The sequence below is a fragment of the Panicum virgatum genome, chromosome 8K (assembly GCF_016808335.1).
Source record: "Panicum virgatum strain AP13 chromosome 8K, P.virgatum_v5, whole genome shotgun sequence".
Classification (NCBI taxonomy): Eukaryota; Viridiplantae; Streptophyta; class Magnoliopsida; order Poales; family Poaceae; genus Panicum; species Panicum virgatum.
This window is the reverse complement of record NC_053143.1, coordinates 29,587,712-29,599,247: the sequence shown is the minus strand read 5'-3', so window position 1 is coordinate 29,599,247 and position 11,536 is coordinate 29,587,712. Positions and strand designations below refer to the sequence as shown.

Sequence of the window (11,536 nt, the reverse complement as noted above, 5' to 3'; positions counted from 1 at the left end):
TGCAATGCCATGTTGCAATGTCGTGGCCTTAAGAAGAAAAGGCCACGAAAAAAGTCCTACTTACTCAGTTACTCCCTAAAATATGGCCAAAGTTCGGATTACCTCTTAAAATTTATTTTGGACTCACAATGTTAATTGGTGCAAAAGAACCTTTAGTCTAGTGGTTAGAGTACCTGATTAACATGCAGGTCTAGATTCGACTTCTCGTGGGAGGGAATTAATTACAAGTTTAGATTAAGTAAAATTTAAATAAAAATAAAAAAACTAGGTAGGGACCTTCCCTGTTGATGACTTTGATTAAAAAACTATTAATTAGTCCAATTCACACCTTAAGTAGAATCGTCTTTTTTATTTCTTTGCACACAAATGGAGTTTTAAGTTAAGTCTTTTAGGATAATAATAGTCATTGTAACATATGTTAAAAATATATGTATATATCTTTATGTAATTATTTGGATAGGCTCTAGGATATATAATAATAAATTAATCCTTAGGACAAATAATTGCAAAAAATATGAAAATATCATAATCTGTTTTTAAACTAACTTATGAAGCCCATTATCACCATATAAAATAAGCCCAATTATTCTGCTTAAAGAAACAAAAAGATAAATCTTGTTAAGGGGTAAATTGGACCAATTAGTATAGTTGTAGGAGTACATTGAACCAAAAAATTATTTACACAGTTGTCCGGACTTAAGCTATACTGAAGGGAAGTAATATGGACTTTTTCTAAATGCCACCATGCTACCCTGTCTCTTTTCCTTGGTCACGGTCCTGTCTGCTAGCTGGCATAAAATTAACACACGTGGATTGTAGGGGGAAAAAATCCTACATTATAGGAAGCATATCCCCTATCACCTGTGGTGATAGTCCAGAGAGGGGATTGGGCGGGAGCCAACGCTCTAGATGGAAAATTTGAAGCATGTGGAAACGTTGGATGGATGGGAGGCGATGACGGTAGTCGAAACGCCTGGATGGAGAGATGGGCTTCAAAAGCATGGCATAGACCTCTCCAGTCTCCACAAAAATGGCGCCGGCGCCGGTAGGCCGCATCAGCAGCGAAACGGATATCTTGAGCTTGTTCGCGACATGCAAGCTCAGCCTCCCATCCGGGGACGACGCCAGGGGGAGGGGGAGATTGGAGACTTTGCAATTCTGGGGCAGGGCGTGCTTCGGGAGCTCGAATGCTCGATCGACCCTTGCCATCGCCGTCCGGACGTCATAAGTGCTATCTCGGGACTCGCGTAAGGACTAAGGAGAGACAGATCGAGAAAACAACACGAACGGACGGTGATCGCGGAGACGAGGCGCACGCATCGTTTTATTCGCTCGGGCTCTACATGTATACTATATGCAGCGACATGACAGCGGGGCCCCATTGACCCGGGGCCCTGGGTGGCCCCCCCCCCGGGGGCGGGCCTAAATACATCTTGGATTGAGAGTGTGAGAACAAAGTGGAATTTGGCATAGCTGAGAGCGCTAGTTTTGGGTGAGCGGAAAAATTAGGCACAGTATTTGACCATTGTTGGCGCATGGTTTTTCCACTTTATACCCAAAATCAATCACTGGGTGCTTTTTTTTTTTGCACTCTTGCAGCTGCAGATTCTCTAAGGCGGTCACAAAATAGTACCTAATATGTTTAACATTTGAATGTCAATATCCCTTCGAAACATCACATGACACTACTAGAAAATCGGCTTAAGGCACCGGTTGCAAGGAGCCTTTGGGAAGCCTTTGGTACCGGGTAAAACAACCGGTGCCTAAGCCTTCAAAATTCACGCAAAATATTATCTTTGGTTAGGACTTGAACTCGTGACTTCTAGACTCGCACGTTGCTCCTTTACCATCTCAACTACACAGTTGTTCTGATCGAGAAGGAGATATTTTTCTTTTAAAATAACTAATGGATGAGCCTAAGGTACCGGTTGGTGGTACCACCCGGTACCTAAGGCTCGTCTATAGGTACCAGTTGGTGGTACCACCCGGTACCTATGGAGAGCCTTAGGTACCGGTTGATAATACCAACCGGTACCTAAGGCTCATTCATAAATTCCATCCGCCCCAAAAGTACCGGTATGGAGATGAACCGGTACCTACTTTTGGGGTGGACCTAAGGTTTGTTTTCTAGTAGTGTGAAGAGTTGCGTTCAAAATACAGTTGTATAATTACTCTGTTCTACTGGCTGTGGTTGCGGCTGTGGGGTGGCTGGTGCTGATTTGCTGTGAGAGAGAAATACTGCTGGTTGCTGATGACTAGTGGCTGGTGCTGGTTTAGTGTGAGAGAAAAATACTGTTGATGGTTGCGAGCATAACAGAGTGATTATAGCCTTGCTTTATTTTAAATACATTTTACGGTATAAATAATTTACGGTCAAACTAGTGACTGTCCTTTTTCACTGTCCCATACAACAGTTATTGCTGAGCGGAGGAATGAAGTAGCCACATGTCTTACCTCTCCCAGCGGTTATTAAAGATACATTACCCTTGGTTTGCAATACCCAAGGTCCCAAGCCCTTTTGTGAATTTGTTCGGCATGTGCTCTAACCTCTTTGGCACACATCTTCCAAACGAATCAACTAGCCTGGACCAGGACACTAATATTCTACTCTTTATGCTTGTGTTCCCACTTGCTCACCACACTCGCCAGATCAGAGAGAGGGCATGCTGTCTTGCAGGGTGAAGCATGCATTTTCCCCTGCAGAGCACACTTGGTGCCTCCTTTTTTAGCCTTCTTCTTGAAAGGTCACAGAGCTCTCACGGCAGCACCATGGTCTGTCCCCTTCAATCTGCCGAGATTGCCCCGTTTCCATTGGTGGAATTTTAGGCCAAAAGTAGCACGGGAAGTCGAGAGCCTTTTGCAGTAAAAAATGGGGAAAAAAAGGCCAGCTGCATTGGTACTTGGTGCTCGGTAGGCGCGCGGCCTGAAGGGACCCTGTTTTATTCGCAAATACTATCTCCATGGGTTTCCCAAATTTAGCATTATAGCCTTCTTCTTCTTCTTGCCAAATTTAGCATAATAGCTTGTCTTCTTCTTCTTTTTAGAATTTACATATAATAGTAAACTTAGTTAGTTACAAAATATGAATAAAATAGATATGAGAGGAAATATAAGGATGCAAATGAGAATTTAGTTGGAGTGCATAGACAAATAGGGGGCTGGAAAGTGGATGAGAGGTCCCCATATGAGAGAATAGGGGTTCAAATTTGTGTTGGTTGGAGTTGTCCGACCAGTCTCAGTGGGAGTTTCATGGGCACAATTATCTAGACTGAGAACTAGGTAACTGTGCCAGATGAGTTTTATGGTAATGAAACTCTCCTCACATATCATGAAACTATATCATTTTCTCTCCTTACCATGTCAGTAAAATTGATGGTATTTAATGTCATAAAATCCTCCATGAAACTCCAATTGAGACTGGCCTAGTTTTTAGAGAGTCTAGATTGGAACACCAAAACCTCTAAAAAGGTGTTACTCTTGTAGTGGGCTTGGAGATTATTTGATTTTTACTATTTCAATTTTTCTTAAAAAAGAAAAACAGGTTTCAAAAGAGCTACTACATGCAAAAGGAGTTTATGTAGCGGTTTATGAACCTAAAAATGTATTTTGAGATATTAGGGACCTGTGCGATATTTTGGAATAAGTTTAGGAATATGAAAATGCAACCTTTTAAGTAGTCATGGTTTAGCTACAAGTTTAAATACTCCCTCTATCCCATCGATACAGCTACTTGTAGGGTTTTTCAGGTAGATTAAAGATGGAGAGTAAAAGTCTTTATTTTAGTTATCATGCTCTCATTAAGAGAATAATTATGGCTTTTCTATGCAGGTCCGCATGCCAGAATTAATTTGCATGTAAGGAAGGGTATTTTAGGCCTCTTATACTAAAAAAATCCATTTGAGAACTTAAAAGTAGTTATATTATAAGATAAAAGTTAAATACTAAAAATAGCTATATTTTAAAATGGAGGGAGTACGCGTAGAACCTCTAATTTGGCTTATAAATCGATCTCATACAAGCCAAAAAATCCACATTTCTCCTTGGCTAGTTGTTACTGCTCTTGCCTCCACTTGGAATCTTTCACTTAACCCTGTTCAATAAATGCTCATGTCTTCCGCATTCTCTTTAAAGGGCCCATAAAGATTTCTGAACAAAAACAAGGACTGGCGTGCAAAACCTAAAGGTGAATGGATTAAGCAATACCCGAGCTAGGGATCAGTGAACAGTGCAGGTCAAAGAGACAAGAAAAAAAAATAATTTGCTCACCACCTACGGATCGCCCTGGCTGCCTGCCTCTTCCCTCCCTGGCGGGTGAACTCCCCTTTCTGCCCATATATACCCAGCACGGGATGCCGCGACCGATTGGTGTCCTCGCGAGCTGCCCACACGCAAGCACGCGCCCGCACTGATCTCTCGCCGCCCCCCCCACCTCACCTGCCCCGCCGCTCTCTACAGTGCAGCTGCTGCCGACTCGTCTTCCTCCGATCGTACGTGCCGCCTCATCCCCTTGTACTCGCTTTGAATTGCTGTCGTAGATGTCGCGCCATGAGTTGGCTAGCTCGGTGCGGTCTTGTCGCCGGAGTGCAAGAATCGGGGAGGGGACCTTCTTCGTCTTCTTGGACTTCCGGCGGGGCTGGTTGCCTGGATGCCATTTTCTTGGATAGTTTTTAGTTGGCTTCTTGCAGGATTTTCTCCCGGAATTGTTGCCGCCGTCTTGACGGTTTCTTGGTCGGGAGCAGGTTTTCTTTGCCGGCGGCATGGACTGGGCAGCGGCTTCCGGTTCCGGGGCGCCGTCGTGGGGCTCGGCGGCGGCGGACCCCGGCCCGACCATGCTGTCCTTCGCCGGGCCGTCGTCGTCCTCCTCCTCATCCGCCGCCGCCGCCGAGGCGCGGCTTCATGATTTTGCCGCCGGCCTCGCCCAGCGCGCGCGGCCGGCGGGGGCGGCGGGAGCAGGGAGGAGGTCCCGCTCGGCCGGCGGCGGCACGGAGGCCTGCTCCGTCGACGGCTGCCGGTCCGACCTCAGCCGGTGCCGCGAGTACCACCGGCGGCACAGGGTCTGCGAGGCGCACTCCAAGACGCCGGTGGTGGTCGTCGGCGGCCAGGAGCAGCGCTTCTGCCAGCAATGCAGCCGGTAAGGGCACCATCTCATCCAATCCTTGTACAGAGCCGTCTGCTCGTCAGATTATTCAACCGTTCTTGTGCTGATGAGGTCATTACTTAATAATTGTGTGTGAATTGGTCCCCATCATCTGCTTGCTAATTGAAGAATTCAGGGTGGGGGCATTTGGTGCTTAGTAGCTTACTTTGGGGAAAATTTAGGGGCAAAAAGATTCAGGTCTAGTATGGTCCCAAGCTGGCAAGCTAAATAATTAGGTTGGTAATTTGGTAGCGTCTGGCATTTAGGATCTGATGGTGCGCTAATAATTTAATCTTGCGGGCTCGATGTGTCACTGATTAAACTACCGGGTTGGTATTTTGGTGTTGTTTAGGGTCTTGTGACCCGATTAATTTAGTCATGTTGGTACTATTTAAAGAAAGCTGTTGGTGTGGACAACTGAGTTGCTTGAGCAGGGTTCAGTTTTTTATGGGATATTCAGCATCATGCAGAATCTTGCTCATGATTGCTGAAGTTTTGAACTCTCTTCAGCTGCTTGCTCAGACTGAGCTCATAACTGTGCTGTGAATCTGTGATGCAAAGTTTTCATTGCTGTTTCCGAGGAACAAAATATGGAAACATTTCATAAGATATAAGATCTAATCAAGCAAGTATATTTCTTAATGCATATTCTTCCTAATGGTGATAAAAGGAAGGCCTCAAACTAACATCAAGGTTATTTCATGGATTATTCTTTGCAGCAAGTGTATCTGAAATTAAAATATCAGGTTGTAGCTTTGTTTGTTGGTTCAATTTCTCCCCTGGTTTTGGATGCATAGAGAAAAGATCCTGATGACATGCAGTTTCTGATTTTTTTTGAATTGGATCTTAGAGACAAGTCCCATGAATATTTGCAAGCTGACTATCATTCTATCATCTGAAGGCTGCATACTTCTTAATTTGTAGATCAACCAAGAACATAGAATGTCAAGTGCGATTATGATTCTAAATAGATCTTGTGTTTGGAAGTTACAATTCCAAAGCTGTACCAGTGCTCAACATTTTAAGATGGATCTTGATGGAAGAACTAGTGAATTTAGGTTCCATCAGTGTTTGACTCCACATATTGAAGTTGTGTACTTGATATTTGGGTTCTGTGTTCAAAGGATAAAACTATCAGTACCATTTAATCAATGGTGGTGAAAGATAAGAACTGTAACTGGCAAGTCACAGGAATTCTGTATAACTAACACCTTTGCAGAAACAGGTGTTCCAAATTCGAATCCAGTTCACATATTGATCGAGTGTTCTCTATCTTGTAGATTCTTTTCACCTCATCTATCTGTAATCTGCCTAGGTGCCATGTACTTCCATATCAGACCTAGGTAGCATAAACCTCTTATGTTCGTTGAACAATATGATCTCAACAGAAAGTCAATCTCTGAAGTACATTAGAACTGAATGATCATCTGGATTGAGTGGGTAGTAGTTTCCCAAAGATGAAAACTATGAAAGTACCATAATAGGTACTTTATTTTGGTTACCTAAATAGCACTGAAAACATGTTTTTATGTCGTTCTCAGTTACATGTTATCAACCTTTCGTGGCCTGAATGCAAGGCAGAACTTTGGTCATATCCGCACCATTTAGGTCGGTATGGATCTTCTCAAGTTGTAGCAACTTGGAACTCATCACTTCTCGAATCCAATGGTACCGTACCTCAATGTACTCGGTTCGAGAATGAAACCTGCATTCTTGGCAAGAATAGCAATTTGGTGGTCACAACTGATTATACTTTTTTTTGCTTATGGTCCAACTCCTGCAAGAAATTTTTCATCCACAACGCTTCTTTGCATACTTTAGCAGCAACTATGTACTCGGCCTCTGTTGTTGATAAAGATATTCACTTTTGCGGCCTTGATTGCCATGACATTGCTCCCCCTGCAAATATCACCAGATATCTTGTTGTGAAGTTTCTTGGTCCCTATCTCCAGCATAATCTTTATCTGTATAACCCTACATGCTACAATACAGGATAACCATTTCCAAAGCATAAGTACAGCTTAGTAGTACCTCAGAGATATTTGAGAATCTATTTTAGTACTGCCCAATGTCCATCTCCTGGGTTACTCATGAACCGGCTAACAACTCCAACTGCATAGGCAATATCTGTCTAGTACAAACTATGGCATACATCAAGCTGCTCACTGCAGATTGGTTCTTCATCACTTCTTTCTCCTTTTTCATGTCGGACATTGATTGATACTCAACTTGTGATGTCCAGCAAATGCAGAGCAAACTGGTTTTGCATTTGCATATTAAATCTTTCAAGTACCTTCTCAATATTTTTTTTCTCGAACACGCAGGAGAGCTGTGTATCTTTATGTTAAGAGAGGAAAAATTCCAAGTACAAATCCATCACCTTACCTTGGACTAGAGTAAGGGATGTAACTGTTTTGGAAAAACGAACTATTACATGCAAAGAGAAATCTGGGATCTGACCACAGCTAGACCTTCTCTAACCAGCAACTGCAACTCCCTCTAGGCTCAGGGTAGTAAACCCTTTGGCGCCAGAGATTTGCCATAAATGAAATTCATCCTTAAAGGCCTGAATAGGTCCCTGCAGATTTGGTGCTGCTCCATCGAAAACACTTCTTCTGGAGTATCACCAATTTCAGCATCCTCATCAACATCACCATATTATGCTTAGTTGTTTGATCATCACCCTGATCCGGACTAGCTTCTGGACTGACATCTTGAGTGCTATCATCTCCCCATGATTGTTATGCACAATTGGAGTAGGAATTGGATCCAAATCAACAACTCGAGGTGCAACTATTGGCTCCTTTGGCCTCACAATATCTTCTATTGTCTCATCATCAAAGAACACCACATCTCGAATTCTCACGATTTTTCTGTTGATAGGATCCTATAGTCTGTAGCCAAACTCATCATCAGGATGGCCTAGAAGGATGCACTGCTTGATCTTGCTGTCAAGCTTTGACCTCTCCTCTTTTGGAACATGCACAATGGCCCTGCACCCGAAGCCTCTCAAAAGTTTCTATGAGACCTCCCTTCCTGACTATACCTTCTATGAAATGTCACCTTTCAGTGGAACACAAGGAGACAATTTGAGTACATATATTCAAAATCCTGAGTGATGATCATGTCATCACTATAAAGAAGAAGAGTCCAAGGTAAACTGTGGACAAAGAGCGCATTATCATGTTCAATGGTAGAACCGTAGAAAAACCAACAAAGGTGACCGCAGAAATGAAGTGATGACACTAAACATGAGCTTGTTTTAGCCCATAAAGAGTGGCAATGAACATCATATCCTCATGACCATAATACCATGATGGGTCTGAAAAAAAAAACTCGACAAGAGGGAGAGACATGCCTCTGATTTTGTCTTAAAGAAGAGTATATTGGCTTCCAAGCCCAAGATGGTTACAGGGGTTTCATCGATCACACTCTGGTGTTGGTGTCATAATACCAAAACTCTGATGTTTCACCTCACAACTGTTGAGGTAGATATCAATGCTACCAGTCACGACCACACCACAAAAACATCATATAAAGTCCATCTCATGGAATATGCCATGTTTGCTCACAAATTAACCATTTCATGGAGAAAAGGATGATCAAATCAAGAAGGTATGAATTTGACAAAAGCCTTTGTTGGACTCACATTCTGAAAGACTTGTTTCATGCTGTCCAAATACTCCACTCGACCAAAAGCCCAGTACAATAATTACCATATAAACTTGGAACTCAGCCACTCAGCTATTAAATAGTTGCGTTCATCCTTTGTCAATCTTTAGAATGGGCTACTGAAAGTATTTGCTTGTGAAATCCTAACAAAGCATTGGCATGAAAAATTGCAAACCAAGTCAGTGATATGCTTTTACTATGTTCATGGGAATTAAATTTTGTTTTTGTTTCATAAGCTCTGCTTAAATGTTTCTGTAAAATCCTTTATCATATTACTGGTGAGTCTGCCTGGAGTTAATATTGTGGCGCCAACTCAAAGCAGTTGTTCTGAAAGGTGGTTGTTTGTTATCTATGTGCAGGTTTCACATGCTGTCGGAGTTTGATGAGGGGAAAAGAAGTTGCCGGAAACGTTTAGATGGCCATAATAGGCGTCGAAGAAAGCCACAGCATGACCTGGCAAATCTTGGAGGTTTCTTTCCATACCATCAAGGTCTGTACTGTACATTTCTACATACATAGGTTTTTTTTTTTTGAGAAGTTCTACATACATAGGTTGGGCGTCTTGGTATTTTAACAATCCTATTCCTAGGAAGTGTTAATCCAGTTTAGGTACATGATGAACTTACATATGTAGGCTTTGTTAAGTGATGGATCTCCTTGAAACGATAGCAGAGAACTATATCTATTGGCATGTCGAATAACATTTTAATCTAGCAGAGCTTGTCTTCATCATTTTTTGGAAAAAGTCTATATCACCCCCTCAACTATGGGGGATGGACTACATAATCCCCTAACCTATAAAACAGTCTATATCACCCCCTGAACTTTTCAAAACCGGTCAAATTACCTCCTAAATCGGTTTTGAAAAATCATAATAAATCACAAAAAAATCATAAAATGGAAAATCCAATTTTCTTAGACTCCAAATGAGTAGATCTACACAGTGAACATATAATATGGTATGTTTTAGTATTTTTTTGATGTAGCTTTAGATCTATGCTTTTCTTCATAGCTGAAAAAAAATATACTAAAACATACCATATTATATGTAGCCCTACTCATTTGGAGTCCAACACAATTGGATTTTTTATTTTATGATTTTTCTGTGATTTACTATGATTTTCCAAAATTGCTTTAGAGGATAATTTGACCGGTTTTGAAAAGTTCAGGGGGTGATATAGACCGTTTCATAGGTTGGGGGTTATGTAGTCCACTCCAAAGAGTTGAGGGGGTGATATAGACTTTTTCCTTTTTTTTTTTGAACTGCTTACCAACTTGAACATATTCCTTCTAGAAGTATAAACATTTTTTAGAAAGCTTTACCCAATTTCCAATAGGGAAACAACAAAGTAGATGGATAATGTTTGTTTCTTCCTTGCAGTTAATCAATTTGAAATATATCCACGAACAATTCCGACAGCCCTCCAGGATTCTGACGACATGAGCTTGGTCGATCCTCAGCCACCCTTCTCCATATCATTCTCAAGAACACCAAAGCAGTTCCCTTTCCCACATGATGGTGGCAGCTTGCTCAGCGCATCCCGCCACGGTCATTTTTTGGTTCAGGATGGCAACCACACTGGAAGCAGTGCATGCAGCCACGATCTCTCTGGCACGCTGGGCCCCGAGTGTGCTCTCTCTCTTCTGTCATCGTCGTTGCATCATCCCTCCCCGTCCGGCCACGCTCAGGTCGCCTCTGCACTGTCTCACATCGCTTCCACGTCGCAGCAGGTTGCAGCGACAGCTGTGACCACTGCGTTCGCATCCGGTGGCGGCCACCATGTGTTTGTTCCTGATGCTGCGCTCGAGGATCCTTCGCAGGCGCTGCCATTCCCTTGGCAGTAGTAAAAATTTCTTGTGTTTTCGTGTTGCTGCTGAGTTCCTAATTGCTGGCAGTGGTGATGGCTGGGACTTGGGGAGGTGTTTGTGCCATAGTCACAAAGTTCCTGGGTCGACCGGGTCGAGGAACAGGATCGAGGGTCGAGGGTCGTCACTTTATAAAATTGTGGTACGAAGGGGGTATACCTCTATGGAACGATAAATTATTATGTGGAACGCGATTCTGATTCATCCGGATCGATATCTTCGGGTCGATGCGTCTTTAAAAAGACAAAAACTATATATATATATATATATATATATATATATATATATATATATATATATATATATATATATATATATATATATATATATATATATACGCTACTAATGAAGAAACTAATCTGCACAAACATATAAGAAACATACAAAATAGTACATCTAGATCATACTACACGTACTTAGCTTATTATCTAACAAAAACCACATCAATCCACTATCAATAACCTTCTTATCTCAATTAAATCTGCTAGCAATGGGGCTACAACCCCTCTCAAACCGGGACGCGATCCAACTTTGAATGGGACACTGACCCTCTTTGACCCCGACCCTCGAATCGGAATGGCGTTCCCGGGTCGTGGGACGAGGCATCGACCCCGAATTCTGTGACTACTTTGTGCACCTGGTGATTCAGGCTGTGGTCAAGAGCTTTATACAAATCCAAGTGACATGTCCAGTCCTGTCCTCAGGAAGATGGAGGTGGTGGCTGTTGTGCAGATTGTTTAGCTTATTAATTTTAATTTAAATATGCCCTGTTCATAATTGTCTACATTTTGGTGGTATTCATTTTTGCAAAATATGTTCATGTATGGCTGTATGCATTACTGGAGTGCTTGGAATCAGGCG

The 11,536-nt window shown here is 42.4% G+C and overlaps 1 protein-coding gene across 2 annotated transcripts; it reads left to right on the top strand.

Moving 5' to 3' along the window:
* Positions 1 to 4,343: 4,343 nt before the first annotated feature.
* Positions 4,344 to 10,889, top strand: LOC120644376 (putative squamosa promoter-binding-like protein 19). 2 transcript variants are annotated; one of them, XM_039921000.1, is made up of 4 exons: positions 4,344 to 4,487; positions 4,740 to 5,131; positions 9,169 to 9,299; positions 10,191 to 10,889. In XM_039921000.1, exons 2-4 carry the CDS (start codon positions 4,758 to 4,760, stop codon positions 10,652 to 10,654), a joined length of 969 nt encoding a protein of 322 aa, XP_039776934.1. In that variant the 5' UTR covers positions 4,344 to 4,487; positions 4,740 to 4,757; the 3' UTR covers positions 10,655 to 10,889. The 2 variants fall into 2 exon arrangements, with proteins under 2 accessions (XP_039776934.1, XP_039776935.1); XM_039921001.1 differs by lacking the exon at positions 4,344 to 4,487 and having other exon boundaries at positions 4,511 to 5,131.
* The last annotated feature ends 647 nt before the right edge of the window (positions 10,890 to 11,536 follow it).